Below are 16,509 nucleotides of genomic sequence, written 5' to 3'. Positions count from 1 at the left end.
CAGAGCTGCCAAAACGTTTTCCCGCCGCGTGTGACGAAGGAATTACAAGGATCGTGCGTGCGAGCCCGAGGATACACTGGGATCTCGTGACGGGCCGCGTAACGGGAACGTAGAAAAGTGACGGGAACGTGAACTGACCTAGGAGCAACTTCGTTGTTTTTGGTGACGGTGACCTTCATCAGGACTGACGAGGATTTTCGGACTAATCGACCGAGTCGATACGTGTCCCAGTCGCGAATGGAAGAAGTCTCGCTGATGGCCGAGTGAATATCGGATAGTTCGAGGGTGACCGTCAGGCGGATAAGAGCGGGGTTGTGCGTGTGCCCGATGGGAAATGTGTCGGGGGAAGAGGTGTCGAGGCTCACAGGCTCGATGGAAAAGCTAGCAGCAGCGTGACTGTCGCTATCGCGCGATCATCCTTCGGAGACCGAGAGGTGGAGACGGGCGGGGAATACGTGGTCGCAAAGTGGTCGGCTGTAAGTATAGCAGCGGGACGAGGATAATCGAAGAATCGTCCGCGATCGCTGATCCAGCCGACGACGTTGAAGTGGCGAAGCCTGAACGAAAGATCGTTGTGCCATCCTGTTGATCCTGAGTGTCAAAGGACGCGCCGGGTGTTTCAGGGGCGTGTATCGACGTATCTCGAGCGTGTAAATAGGTGTACATACAGGGACGGTCGACTTATGGACACGGAGGATCCCTTCAGCCTCCTTTTTTCTCTCTCACTCCCACTTGTCCGCCTTGCCAGTCGCGAGATAGAAATGCTCTTAATCGTCTGAATAACAAGGTAACCCCGTAAATCGTACGATTAAGGAAACACCGGAATTATATTATGTCCGAAACGCGGTGAACGGTGTATTCTAGGTGTATATAAACGGGTCGTTCGATGTGGTAAATGTCTATAAATCTGTATTAATCGAGTTCAGAATTTTTCGTCGCGCGAATGTGTGCGTGCCTGTGCGTTTGTAGGATCTGAACAGTCCTCTCTCTATCCCTCGAGTTTCGTTTTTGCCGTGGCGGCGTTCAGTTCTATTTGGATTAACGGTAATTTTAGAGAAAACGAAACAAATAATAAGAATCGTACTAAGAATACAATTCGCAAAAAAAAAAAAAAATAAAATGCAAGTCGGAGCAGTACGGGTATCCAGCGCTTAGCCTTTTTAGCAACGGTGCGATAATTAATTAGCTCGCGGCCGTATACGTCGAAGCGTTCGCAACGTCGAGCCGCGCATAGAAACACAGAATACCAGTGGCGGTTGAGGGGTGTGAAGAAGTCGGTCGACCCCACCGGTGGAAGGGAAACCGTGTGACGCGTTTCCGTTCGCGAGGACTCGCCGTGACGATAGTGCGTAATCGTCGCGCGCGTTTCATTATCGGTTCTGTAGAGACACAGGGATTGCTCGCGAAATCACAGCTCGTCCAGGTTGATCGTCGGGTTGGATACTTAATTCCCAGGCCTGGAGGAGGTGTCTGAGCCGTTCGAATTTAATCTAAGAGGAGGACAAAAAAGGGGGACCAATTTTTCACGCTCATTCGTAATCTCTATCTCTTCCTACTTCTCCATCTCTGGTCAGTCATTTCTCTCTTATCTCTCTCTCTCTCTCTCTCTCTCTCTCTCTCTCTCTCTCTCTCTCTCTCTCTCTCTCTCTATCCACCTTTATCACCTTAATCCAGTCACCCAGCAGGCTATCCATAAATCTCTCTGTACGTTCTTTCCGTATTCACTCCGTCATCGTGAGACCGGGTATCCGGTCGTACGCTGAGAGGGAGTCGCAACTCGCGCAAGCAATAAATCAAGGTCCAACTAGTAAGACAGACGGTCGAGACCAGGTGAGCAAGTGACGCGTATTAGCGGGACGGTTCACCGCCTTGTCGGCAAAATCAGATTCTAAAAAAGTTCCGGTCCAACGAACCATTCCCCTCTCGGAGAGGGTTAGGAGTAACCTCGTGGATAGCTCGAGTGTACGTTAAGATTAACTGTCGGTGCACGGTGTCGACGTAACAGGTAGAGAATAATCGGGTGTTCCTATTCCACGTGTCTATTTGTCTTATCGAGGGAATAGAGCTCGATAAATAAATTAAATCCACGGGTCGGTCACCAGACGCGGCGAGAGGCCATTGTCCGTTTGACGACGATGCGATCATCCTGAAACGGGCATGACGCCCCTGGCCTCGAGATGCGACGAGACCACCACCATCCTGCTGTTGCTGCTACTCGAGCTGGCGCCCGGCGCACGGTGTTACTCGCGCGCTGCCACCACCGCAACGTACGTCGCGACTTCGTCGAGATAGCATCAACAGTCGACGGCGAGGGTGCGAGTGATGCCGCTTCACGGCAGCATTATGACCATCGACGCCGGTAGTCCGACAACGGTGTCCACAAGCGTGTTCGAGGAGAACATGACGTGGTCTCGACCGACAACCGGTGGCTCGCAGTCAAACGCAAACGAGGCCCTACCGAGTCGAACGATCCTCTACGAGGACCATCTCCGCCGATTTCTAAGATTAGCCACCACTTTTAGCATCGAAGACAAGGGGATTCTGAACGGTGATCGAGAACCAAACGGACAAACGATTGGATCTAACGGAAATAATACCGAGGAGACGATTCGACATCAGGTAGAAACGGATAGGACCGGTTGTGCCTGCGATAGACTGAACCCAGGAGCTAGATTTGGGGATCGGGATACCTTACTGTCTGGCGCGTCCTCCGGTTCACCGCCGTACCTGGCGTCGAACGATACCGACCAGGTAGCCGGCAGTGGTGAGGGAAGTACCGTCGACCTGGACGACACCACAGCGATCGGTGTTAGTAGCACCGACAAAGAGGACGCGGCAGGACTTAGAGAGCTGGAACTACTGTTCGGTCTAGGGGGCATCATGGAAGACCTCGATGGATCTTACAACGACTCGTTAAATCAGAGTCTGATGGTCCCGTGGAACAGTACTCATTACAACGACACGTACATCGTCCTCGGTGAGGGATTATACCCATCCGGTTACACATTGCCGCATATAATACTGGCCTCCGTCCTCGCGACACTGCTAATGATCGTGATCGTGGTCGGGAACATGCTTGTGATTATCGCGATCGCTACCGAGAAGGCGTTGAAGAATATCCAGAACTGGTTCATAGCCAGTCTGGCTGTCGCCGATTTCTTCCTCGGGCTAGTGATCATGCCGTTCTCGCTCGCGAACGAGATCATGGGCTATTGGATCTTCGGGTACTGGTGGTGCGACATTTATTCCGCGATGGACGTGTTACTGTGCACCGCGAGCATCATGAACCTTTGTCTGATCAGCCTGGACAGGTTCTGGAGCATCACGCAGGCGGTCAAGTACCTGAAGAAGAGGACACCGGCCAGGGCAGCGCTGATGATCGCCCTTGTGTGGCTGTTGTCCGCCCTGGTCTGCATCCCACCGTTATTGGGATGGAAGAGGCCAACGCCTGCTGAGGAGTATCCCAAGTGTAAGGTAAGCTAGCACACCGTTTGATCAAACGAGTCTTTGTCCTTGAGGGCGGTAGGGATCGATTATGATTCGATGTCATATTCGATCGTGCGGGTGAGATCGAAGACTCGACGTAGATTTGGAAACACTAGCCCTCCTATTTGATGCTCAATCCTCTTCGGAAAACACTCAAGGACATCAGTACTTAACGCCCCCGTGGTGAATTTGGGTGGTTAATGTTTAAAACACAATTTAGCCGCTACTCTTCGTAACCAGTATCCCAGGCTAATTCAGAAGTTAATTATTTCTACGGAACCGGACACGTCCTCGGCACCCCAGCAGTTGCGGATGACAGATCACTGACTCGTGTTTCACCTTTAAGACACGGGATTAAATCGCGGAAACGTGGTTAGAAGACGCGTCCATTAGTCGACATTTCCAGGAGTCACTGCGTTGGTCACCGGTGACCGTCAGGTAAAAAACAGTTCCAATGAGAAATTATACAACTGGTGTTAACGGAATGTCTGACGAAATTGGTTCTTCGCGATGAACGTGTCGAATATCGTGACCAGTAATTGCCCAATTTGACGATTTATCGCGGAAGAATTTCGATCGAGCGCCTAATTACTTCGTGGAAGGTTAGTCCATTGTTTGATCGCTCGAAACGATGGATTACCTGGCTCGGAAGGAGCCGGGCTCGAATCCAAATTCGCTGGATTTAGTTGGGTTTCTTCCACCGCGCACGGAAAGGTTCGGGCGATTGCGGAGCCACTTGGTTGTGATAGAGATCCCTTTTCAGTAATTTCGCCGCTGATTGCACGGATTATCCGAGGCGATCTTCGAGTTTGAAAGACGTTTAGGTGTTTTTGAGCGTGAAGCATTCGATTAACTGACGTATTATTGATTCTATTCTCGAGACGACGTTAGTTGATGATGCAGGGTGTCTTGTTTAAATCGATCACCTCGAATATCTCTAAAATTATTTATGATACCAGAAAGTGTCACTCTTGGTACCATTCGACTGTTGTTTGAAACACTTTCCAGGGTCACAAAGAATTTCAGAGATATTCGAGGGGATCGATTTAAATGGGACACCCTTTATACTCATTCTATACTATGGTCGGCACGATCTACTCCATATCTTCTTAACATTAGAACTACCAATAGTTAAGACGAAGCTATTTCTTCTACCAAAACCAGTCGAAATGACTGGTCTTTAAGAAATACGTAATAATAGAATATTTTTATATTTATCGATTTATTATAAAATGAATTCCATGGTATTCAATTATATCTACTGTATAATGATAACTATAATAACTATAATAATTAAAGAATTAGGTCCTATTCCAACTTAACTCCCTTCCAGTGTAAACTGATTTGGTGTTATTTCCGATTTAATAGAACCGTCAGTAGAATCAACAAATTTATAATCGACCCCAGTGTTGGTGCCATAGAAAATACAGACTTACATTTCGTACAAACATCCACAGTCTACACGTAACGTTCCAAGGACCCAGTCAATTGGACGTTCATACCTGTCAGACATTTCCGAGTCAATTCCGAAGAGTCTTCCGCGCGGCCAATTCCAAAACCCTTCTCTGTATTACCAATTTCAAGTCAGAGTATTTCCACGGTGTTTCCTGCGACGGACACGCGAGAACGTTCGGAACAGGATAAGGGGCGAGGAGTATCGGACGGTTGCCTTTTATGCAGGCGATGAAAGCCCACCCTTATCCTGAACACCTTGCTCCCACCCCTCGAAACCAGCTTACGTTGCCCACTACAAAACGCCCCGCCAAGATTGGATTTCTATGCCCGACAGGTTTGGGCGCACAGAGCAGACTCGTGGTAACTCCAGCCGCGCCTTTCCTTTTCTCTTTCGACTTTCTTCTCGAGCGTTCCGATTCGCCCTGTCGATTTCTGCGCGGAAACTGGTCCGAGCCATTCAACCCCGAAAAACGATTCTACTTCGAAAGAAAAAAGAATGATAAAAAAAAAAAATAAAAATAAAATTCGCTCGTGGTCCACCCGGAACGACAAGGTTTATCGTTCCCATCGATCTCCTCGTTGTTTGTTACTAATTGGAGGGCCCGAGCCGCGTCCGTACGGCTGACTCGTTTCTCGCTCGTGTGCCGCGCGCTATTTAATTAACCCCAGCCGCGTGACCGGGCACCAGCGTGATGTTTTTCAGCGACGAATTTTGGAACGGCCGGCCATGGACGAACGCGAGTGTTATTAATACCGTGCGACTGAGCATCGACAAACGGGTGGCTACCTGTTGTCGATCGGATAAATCGCGCCCTTAACGCTATGATCGTTAACAGTGACACGGCGCTGACGTTTAATCGTCCAGTCGTTACGGGGTGTTGATGAAAATATGGGACGATTTTGTATGGGGGATTCTATATGACAAACTAAGACGAAGATCGAGAATGGCGAAATTATGTTCGAGGCTTCGTTTCTAATTAATTGTTGAAGGTACTGTGAATTCTAGATGAGTGTCCGAAAGACTGAAATAATGGCATAAACTAATGGCTATATGCTGCTGAAACAAATATTGCTTTCAGCATTCCAAGCTCTGTCACTGTGATAAATCTCATTAAATAATCAACGTTACATCTGGAGACCTTTCCTTGTCGGTGCAGAGGAGCCTTCAAACACTCATCCAGGATTTACTGTATTTCAATATTCATCCTTATTTTCTTAACTTCCTAATTCCCTGTAACATTTACTGTATACCCGATAAGTGTCCTCAAAAATAGGATTGTACGAATGAAAATTGTTTCTTTCCTTTTGGTGCCAGTCGAATGAAATTTTATTCGAATAAAAGTTCGATAGTTTTCTTCGAATAAAATTTCACTCGAATAAGTTCCGAATAAAAGTTACGAATAGAACGAATTTACCATAGAGTAAGGATTAAGTTTTAGAATGGAAGGGTCGTGTATGATGGGAATGCATTCTAATTCGCGGAGGTGGAACCCGTTGACTTCCGGTTTCGTCGATCTCGCTGGTCCCGCGACTCGTAAACAAGGCAGACAAGACGGAACAGAAACCTCGCGGAATCAGCCGGGTAAGCTTGTCGGGCTAAGCTCCCCACGTGTTGACTGAAGTCGACATTAAGTTCGCGCGATACGCTCGCCGAGGAAAATCCTGTCCTCGCCATTAAGCGGTCGCATCCGTGTCACGGGTCGTGTAATGCAGGAATAATGGCCCGTGTCGCGGAGCCTAATGCTTTATTAAGACGGTTCGCGATCTATCATCGCCGTTTACGCTGTAATCGTCGAATGGAGGGGTTTTATGACAGGTTCGTCCGTGAATTGAACTGTACCTGATCGAGCTGGCGAACTATCTATCGTAAAATATTAATCACGTATTAAAAGCAGTAATATCGTATCGTTGATGGCTGCAAATATGGAAGAACTGGAATTTAAAGAATTGATCTACAGGGTGGACCATGAAACCGTGATCAGCCTGGATTATTCCACTGCTGGTTGTTCGATCGATACATTTTTCTATTTTATTCTAAACAGAATAAGTTATTTAAGAGATGCAGGAACCTTCTACATTTGCTCTTATTTTTGTGAATTACTTTAGAAAATATCGTTTTGCATAAAAATCCACAGTCTAGGTGTGATAATCATTTTTATGAGTATTTATGTTATTTCGATTGCTTTGGCAGTTTCAGTGCTAATCAATGATTTACCGGGTGGACCACGAAACGTGAAATTAACATTCTTAACCCTCGGAAGGTGAACGCTCTGAAAAAGTTTCTATAAGAAGAAATTGTGTAGAAAATTTTACACATAATTGCAGGTTCATATATTATATTTTTATATAATTACAAATAACACGGCAATAACTGCAGATGGGTCAAAATGAATATGTAGTCATTACTTGTCTAAACGGTTTAGGTCGAGGCTTCTAAAAGTAACTCTGTATTTCAATGTCGAATTTTTCGTTGTTTTTATATTCATTCCGATACCAGTAAATCGATCGTTCGGATAATCTGATGGATTCGTTGAAGTACGAAATCGTCATGCAATTATCGGCTGTATCTACATTCGAACGGCCCGGGGGAAGGAAAATAGTCGACAGTTTGGCCATCCTGGATATTGGATTCCATCTACCACGGCCCAATATATTCCAAATCTCTTCTACACACAGCTCCGTCTCGTCGGCAGATATATCTGATCTTGGTCAAGCGTAAAGCCTCCGGATCGGTGGATCCTCGCTGGATGGGAGTAGACCAAGGAAACTGAAAATTTATTTACCTGGAACTTCACCGGAGGCCTCGTAAATCCAAATTAAATACGCTCAGAGCGTCACTGGCGTCTACAGGATTTGCTGGATAACAAATTTCGAAACGTGTTCGCGGCGAGATCCAAGACAGCATTTTTTATAGAAAAAACTGAAATAATCCTCTAAGTTTGACGTATTTTTGAAAGATGACAATCCTGCGGGTAATTACACAAAGAAATACTGTATCCTTACCATTCTGGACACGTCGAATGGTTTTAGAGATCACCAGTAATGTCAAAATTGTAGGTTTAGAAAAACTGTACATGCATCGGAGAGGACCAGAAATGCTGACCCTCGGAATGGAATGAAAGTTTGTAGGTTTATAGAGTGATTCAAGGGAAGAATGATGGTATGTTTTATTCATGCCCAATTGCACTTTAAGGACGGGAAAACTAACCACAAAGTCAAATAGGCTAGACCACTTTTTTGAAGAAAATCTATCAGACTAAAGTTTAATGGTATACTAAGCGCTATAAACTTGCGTTAACAAAATTATGATAAAAGTTTTTTTCCAAAAAGAAAAATTTATGAATACTTCTTTACAATTTTGTTGACGCAAGTTTATAGAGCTAATTGTGCCATTAATCATCTCGAAAACGAAACTACAAATGAAAAAATTTAGGGTGTTCGGATACTGGAGGCTTTACTGTACACCGATCCAGCGTAACATTACCCAAAGACGATTCGAAAAATTTCATTATCCAACCACAAACCTCGTTGTATAGACGTTCCTCCCTCCAGCCATTTCCAGATAATGGATTAACCGCAATAACCGCGAGGAAGGGGCCAATCCGAGCGGAACTTTGCGCTCGTTTTTTTCGTCACCGGACCAGCCGGATTTTCCACTCGCAGCTCGTCACCCACTCCCAACTAAAAGTCCTTCGTTCACCGTAATTATCCGATCGATTTCGCAGCTTGGGTCCTCGTCGTTTCTTCTCCCTAATCGTTAAAAAAAAGAGGAAGAAATAAAAATCTATCTGTTCAACTGACAGAGTTCCCACCAGGGTGGGTAATCGAAATTGCTGGAAGAGGTGTTGATTCAACACGATTAAGTATATCAATGGACGTAATCGCACGGTTTCCATGATTTCACTGGCGATCTATGGACAATTTTGGAGTACAGTAAATATTCGATGAGTATTCGAAGGCTCCTGGGCACTGACAAGAAGAGATTCCCAGGTGTAATACTGACTTTTTAATCAATTTTACACATTGATTTGGAACTCTAAAGTCAATCATAGTTGTTTCAGCCGCATGTGACCATTTGTTTATGAATTATTTAATGTTCAGTGCCGAGGAGCTTTCGAATACTCATCGAGGATTTACTATTCCAGCGAACCGTTTCACGGATAAACGAACCGAATCTGTCGCCACGAAATGTGTTTGCTCGATGGTGGCACCATTTAGTAACCAGGCGCAGTTTAACTTTCTCCGGGACTTCTGTCGAGCATTTCCCATTAGAAATGTTTGTTTTTCTAACGATCTGTTGGCGTGGACGTGGGGGAAGACTGTACGTGGAAACGGTGGAGTTGCGACGGACACTTGACGAATGATAACTATGTATCGTTTCGATTGAACACTTCAAAAAAAGTTTATAGCATAAACGAGCATATGAAGTGTAATAGAAAATAGAATTTCCATCAGGTTCAGTATGTTTTTTATCCTTTCTTAACCCTTCCAGACCTGGTGGTTACATTTGTGTACAAGTAGTTTAAAAGTTTGTTTTTTAAAGCCTTAGCTACAGAGTGTTGCAGATATTTTTCTTACAAATTTAAATTTTGTCGTGTTCTGAATGTATACAACACTACAAAAAAAAATTATGGGACATACAGGAATTTTTTTAAGACAAAATATCATTTAAACAGGCTACTGAGTTAAAATGTGTAATGAAATATGTTCTTTCACTCTTAAAAGAAAATCCAGGTCTGAAAGGGTTAATACAGGGTGCTTCACCTATACAAATATTCACGCGTCATTGTGCTCTAACAAGGGAGAACGTTTAATCCTTTCGCTATCCAGGTACCGAAAGGATTAAATAATGGACTCGACGAGATACGAGTAAAATTCCGCGGTAGAACATGTCCGAGGGAACGAAAATCACGTTTCCCAACCCGCGAATGAACAGGTAACGATCCGACAAAAGGTGAAACGATTCGCGTGGAAGGTTTATTACCTGCGAGAAAATTTTAATATATCCTCGTTGTAGCCGCCCGTTGAAGGAGCCACTCGTTCCGAGCCTCGTGAGAGCTTAAGAGTCGTAATTTTTATTCCCCCCCCCCCCCCGGAAAGCCATTCGATGTGGCGAGCCCGTGGAGCTTTTCTTTCATTCTTTTTTTTTTTCTTTCCTCCCCCTTTCCCTTTTCCGTATCCAGGGGTTGTTACCGCCGCCTCGACGTAAATAACACAAAATAACGATAATACGCCGCGCGATACGGGAGCGTTACGTTCTAATCTACGTATACGATTATTTCCCAGTCGTAAATGAATTTCTGTTATCGCGAGGGCACGGAAACCGTGGGTCAAGCGAACGTTTCGCGGGCTAGAAAGAAGAAGAATGAATTATTTCGGCTCGTTTCGCGTTTCTTGAGTCGCTATGTAGACCGTTCGAGGTCGTAACGTTGTCTTCCCTATTGTGAACGATCACGTAAGAAATACTTAGTGTGCTTGTTTCGCAAGTAGCAGCATTAATGGGTCAGTTTACTCGAAACTTCAACCAGATTATTGATCCAAGTTAAATCGGATTATGTACACACTCGAACTTCATTTTTCTGTTGAAATTTTAGATAGTTTCCGATTTACCGAACTGCTGCCGAGCATCACTCCAGTTATATGAGTATTTGCGGCAGCACGAATGTAATTCGCAATTAGAATTCATTCGTTAAGTATTACAGAATTATTGTACTTGCAAATTTATTTCGAAAATTATGATGGACTGGAAGAAAAGGAACCAGCAAATTAAAGTACGACTGAATGCACGTTATTTGAACGAAAAATCGTAGATAATAGAGAATGTAAATAAACTCTTAGTACTTCTATAGATAGTGTTACGTGGGATACCCTGTACACTAATTCCTCGATGAATACGACACGAACAACAACGTCATTTCCGCCACTGGGGGGAACCCCATCTGGACCCAATAAAAACAGAGTAAACAGAACCTCCCAGAGGCTCGACTTCGTGGAAAAAACAAATTTTATAAGGTGCTGAAAATCTTTTTCTCCTTGCCACGAATGCTCAGAAGTGGATTCGAGTTCGTCGCACTCATCGAGAAATTACTGTATATCCTCTGAACGATGCAGTTTAAAGAACTGCTTACCCCCTCCCCCGAAAGTTTCAGATAAATAGAGTTCTACTATGCTCGAAACTCTTCCACCAGAAATCTTCATCGTAAAACTTCGACAGAACCACTGCCCGTCAAGCTAATGGAAGATAATTGACCATTCTGAATGGGTATCATTTTCAAAGAACAACTTCACCAATTTAAATCCTTTCGTTCCCCGAACAGTTCTCATCTGCCAATGGATTGTCAATGAAATATTCGTGGATCGTGGGATTCTTGGACGGTACCCGATTCCATCCCCCATTACAATAATCTGAAATTCTATCATACTTGCTGGCGTATCCGCCGGCAACGAATGCCAGAACGGCAGTTCGGCTGGTTCTCACTAAATCATCCGAACAACGCGTAACAAGATACAGAGATACTTGACGACGATATTCCTTATCCTCCCCCCTGCCCCCACTCGAAAACTCGGCTGTTCGACGCGGCCACGATATATCGTTCGCCAGTGGGGGCATGGCAGGACGTTTCTGATACAGTGGAACCGATCGCGAACGGTTTCAGGGAACCTTACGAGGTATCGCCGGATCTCGTCGATGTGCCAGGAAAATTGAGTTCGCGTATATCGAGCACCGTTGCTCGTGATACCGCTCTGGGAGCACGGAAATTTTATTTCGCACACTTTTTGGCCGCGATCCACCACGTGGTACGTTGTTGCAAGAGAATCCGCGAAACAAAAACCGACCAGATCGAATGACACCATTTGTAATATCGAGGATCGAATGACTGGTGGATCGAGGCTGATTGGAAAGAGACGTAGTGATTGGACCGCCGATGTTTAGGTATTTATAGTATTTTTTAACTTGGAAAATGCAGTAGAACGTAGATTTTAACCCCAATAATATATTACCATTTGGAAATTCCTTGGAAAATACATTCTTGAATGTATTTCGACCAAGCAAGTTACATTTTTGAAGGTAAACGAGCTCACGGCTTCTGGGGAAAATTTCAAATTTTCTTTAAATAGTCTAAGTGAAGGTGCTAAGAACTCCCACATGCATGCAAGTAAAGATAAATAATATAAGATACTTCATAATAGGCGCAAAAGAAACATTTTTTTCGTTCATTCGGTATATCACAAATTTTCAATTATTTCATCAAAAAATTCTTTTAGGGAATTCCAGAAAAATAAAACTTACCAAAGCTCAAAAAAGTATTATGAATTTCATATCATTTCTTAACAAGAACAAGCTCACCAGGCCACTAATCTGTCCATAATTGGGTCACTTACCCTAATTACCAGATTTCACTGACTTTTCAATACACTACCAATATAACAACAAAAAAAAAACGTTTTTCCCTCCAGAGAATGATCCACTCCAGAACAGGCAAAAGTTAAATTTCTCGCAGTCTTCATTCCGAAAAAAAATTTCCGTTTCCATTGCAGAGGGGTGAAGCGTCTCGACAATAAAAAAACCGAGGTTAATTCGAGCACGCCGGAATCCCGCGAACAGGGTCGTCTTACCGTCGAAGGTGTGCGAGGGAAAGGGGGCAACAGTGCAGCGGCTCGACTCGAAATTTATTAGAACTTGTAACGGATAGTGCACCCCGGAGATGCAACTTCTCTTCGTCCTCGGGCCGCGAACTTAATCGCATTAGAAGATTGAGGCACGTCCGTACCCGGGAGGGTGCTGCGAAACTTAAACAAATGGCCGACCCACGCCCGCCACCTAACTATTTATCCGAGCTGCTTAACAGACCTCTCGAATTGTTGCGAGCCGGATGAAATCATTCGGATCCCCCACGACGTCTCTTGGTCGCTTGATTTAGGCAAAAATTGGACCTCCGTTTCTGCACCTTTCGTTGGGTAATGACCCAATTACGGACAGATACAGAAATAAATTATTCATAATTGTTTTTTCTTTCGAGCCCTCTAGTAAGTTTCATCTTTTTTAATCAAACGGAAATTCTTTATGCAATAATATTGATCAATAAATATATAGACTTCGGAAATTCAATGGTAGTTTGTTGTAGATTTATGTGTCGTGAATACGAATCTGCAAACGGTTTTTATCGCCAGCACCCTCAGTTTTCGAGAAATTTGATTTTGAAGGAAAATGCTAATTTCCAACTTTGCACATTTCCTGTGTTCACATAGTAATAGTTATTCGGTGGATTGTTGCGTCAAATTGATCTATAACCTCTCCTCAATAAAATAGTATACGATGTAAAAGTTCTTAAGAATATTTTCTTAGGTCATTTAATCTTAGTTAATATTTTATTAAAAATTTCCTGTTGCGACTAATTCCATACTGTATAATATATTGATGTAACTGTTTCCGATCTTATTTTCATTAATTATTATATATATATACTGGGTTTGACCCCTTAAATTACTAAATAAATAAATAAATAAATCACAGCTTCACAATAAATAAATCAAAGAAAGATATTTTTCAGCAGCTTTCATCGCCGTTCTACGCTCTTATAGCTTCTATCACAGCTCCAACATAAACGTGCCCTTACACATTCCTGGGCTCGTAACACCGGCCACCGAATGCGTTCGATACGCAGGCGTCATTGATTATCCGTGAAAGTTGTATGCAAGTTCGCGGGTTGCAGCGGTTACCCGTCAACGGCTCGCCCCTCATGAATAGTTGATGCCACCTATACGTAATACACAAGGAGCAGCGATACGGAATGCTCTCTATCGGTGAATTACAGGCACCCGCGCGTGTTCCTAGGAATCGATTTGGGGGAGGGGAGGGAGTGGTTTTCAAGCTGAAAATTTCATCAAAAGCCAGGATTTGATCTTACGTTATTTCGCAACAGCCTCGAGTCCCAGAAGCATCCAGCTCTGCATGGACGGTGAAAATCGGCTGCATAATTCCGTGTGTAATTCCGCTCGCTGTAAACTCACCGTATCGAACGCGAGAAAGCAGAGGATTTGCGGTTCTCGATCTCGTAGTTCTGGGAATCGTCAAAGTTCCTATTGCGATCCATTCAATCTTCTTGGTGTTTCTCCAACCGATTGAAATTTATTTTGGATCCGATACAAGCCACACTCTTTGAACGTTACGTCCGCGAAAGGAGTGAATGCATACCGATGTTCGTGTTCGGGTGAACAAAGTGAACGCGTTTGAACGTCGTGTGGTATCCAGGCTGGATAGGAGAATTTATTTGCGCTGCACTCTTGTGGAAGATCGTTTGCTGATACGGAGATAGTGAGGTTTAACGAAGACTGTGTTTCGCTGGCGAATAAAAAGAAACGGAACTGGTTCATTTAAGTAACTCCATTAGTGGACTCGTAATCACTTGTTTGATCTTCAGTTCATTCTTTTATTGGCTGGACCAATTAGCAGTCCAATATGTTCCCCATTTTAACATATCGAGACTTGCTTTCAGTCTTATCAATAATTTGAAGATAACAATTCTTTCTCATGGAATTCGTACCGATGAGAGACACAGGGGGGTTTAATTTCTAGCTACGAAAACCCCACAACCCAAGAACAGATCATAACCGATACTCTGGTTCGTTTGAGTCGACAAAATGGCCGGCAGGTCGCGCGGTGAAATTCAAAACGCGTCCGTCCCTTTCGTACACTTCTGAAGGTTATCCATCTAAATGAAAAGCATCCGGAATATGCAATAGTCGCTCCTGGTCCCCATTAGTGATTCTTTTGTCCCGTCGGACACGCCTCCGAGTTCAAGTACGAAATGAAAGTCCTGCGGGGCGGAGATGTTTTGTAGGGACATATTTGCATAGCAGCCTGTCGAACCGTTAAAAAATGACCTGTTTGTCATTCGGTGTACTTGATTTTCAAGTTCTGTGTCCCAGGTCTGGCGAATCGTGACAGGCAGAAAGGTTACATGGCCATCGACAGCCTGGAGAAATATTAAATCGAGGGGAAAAAATCACCCCTCTGGCTCCGTCATTCTCGTCCTCGATACGTTTACGTAACCGCAACCCCCGAAACTCCAGGGTAACGATTGGGGACGATGCTTTCATTGGGAAATAAACGTGGTTCCCTTTGCTGTCCTGGGATTCGTTCGTGGTTGATTAACTTCTTCCAAATACACCCTGACAGGGCTGTAAGCAGGGCCCCATTAATCCCTAGCGCTTTAGACACCGAGCTGAGCTCCGTCTCCCAGCGTGCATCGCTCTCGTCCCGGAAATTCGCCTCGAGTAGGGTTCGTCTGGTTTCGCCACCGAGCTCCTTATTTGTCTTGATTCGGGTTTCGTCGATCAATTAGCCTTGCACGACGCCGTGTACACGTCTCGAATTTACGACGGTCGATCGACGTGAAGAGGAATGGGAGAAATAACATGGGTTTGGTACGCGATCGGAGGGGAACGTTTTGAGTGGCTTGGACAAACATCGATGAAGGGGGGATGGTCGAAATAAATCTGGTGATGTTCGAGTCCTTGTTCTGCTAAATAATTTCACGGTGTTCCCCACAGAATTCTCTATTATACAGGGTGAACCACGAATCGTGATCAGTCCCTTTGTTCTCTTTGTTCCACGTTAAAAAATGCAGACGCGCTTTCGACAGCGCTGAAGTAAGTATAGGTAGAAAGAGGCTCTTCGTATTATTCTCTCGATCCCTGCGATCCGTAAACCTGGTACTTGTGGCCAGAAAAATCCAAGTTTCACTATCTTGTTAAATACTCACAATTTAATACAACACTGTTTTAACCGAATAATACTTAATGAAAAGAAACAATATCCAAGAGTGTCATTCTGTAATTTATGCCATCCATTCGAATAACTTCATCAGACCCAGTGCACATTGCATTGTATAATAATTGAAAATTCATTCCGTGTCCTTTTACTTGAAAATATTTTCAGTTGCCCACGAATCGTCACAAGGATCCCCTCCCAACCCTCTGTCGACTTTTTTCCGTGGACGGTGAAGCAGGTATACACAGAGGCGCGTGAGGTTTGAGTTTCAGTTCACAGCCGTGCCTGGTACCGATAGGCGTGCGTCTCGATCTACGGAATATTCAGCGCGTGTTCCCTTACGAGTGCAATAACGTGTCGCCGCATCCACTTGTGTGTTCCTTTTCGGATTACTGTAACAAAGAGTGTCGGATGGAAGGATCTGAAATCGGGTGATCGCGTGGTGGATCCTCTCTGGTGATATAAATAGTAAGGATTAGAAGAATAATGAGATAAGAAAATGTTTTGCAGCTTTATCTGACCAACATAATAACGTTTATCAACTTTTTATGTTTAGAATAATTTCCAATGATGATCTTTAATTTTTTAAACGAAATACTGTATATTTTTTCATGTCGTGTGCAAGCATGTCTCAAGATGGATTAATTAGTGTGTTATACAATGGCCTTCAAGGTCATACAAGTTCGGAAATAAAAGGAACATTTTGAATATTTCGTTTCAATGTGTTTATAGTTTACAATTATTACTTGTGCAAGAATGCACATTTCAGCTCTATGAATTACATTTTTGGTAGC

General features: G+C 44.1%; 1 protein-coding gene across 1 annotated transcript; it reads left to right on the top strand.

Annotated features, from left to right (window-relative positions):
* The first annotated feature begins 2,322 nt into the window (after nucleotides 1-2,322).
* Nucleotides 2,323-3,483, top strand: LOC107189157 (tyramine/octopamine receptor-like). Its single transcript, XM_015577632.1, has one exon. The coding sequence runs from the start codon at nucleotides 2,323-2,325 to the stop codon at nucleotides 3,481-3,483; it is 1,161 nt and encodes a 386-aa protein (XP_015433118.1).
* The last annotated feature ends 13,026 nt before the right edge of the window (nucleotides 3,484-16,509 follow it).

The sequence above is a fragment of the Dufourea novaeangliae genome, unplaced genomic scaffold (assembly GCF_001272555.1).
Source record: "Dufourea novaeangliae isolate 0120121106 unplaced genomic scaffold, ASM127255v1 scaffold146, whole genome shotgun sequence".
NCBI classification, from domain to species: domain Eukaryota; kingdom Metazoa; phylum Arthropoda; class Insecta; order Hymenoptera; family Halictidae; genus Dufourea; species Dufourea novaeangliae.
Note: the sequence above shows the minus strand (reverse complement) of the source record. Positions and strands in the feature narration are given on the sequence as shown.

Bases quoted from the DNA above. Each gene is read 5' to 3' on its own strand.
- LOC107189157 (XM_015577632.1), top strand. From the start codon at position 2,323: ATGCCGCTTCACGGCAGCATTATGACCATCGACGCCGGTAGTCCGACA.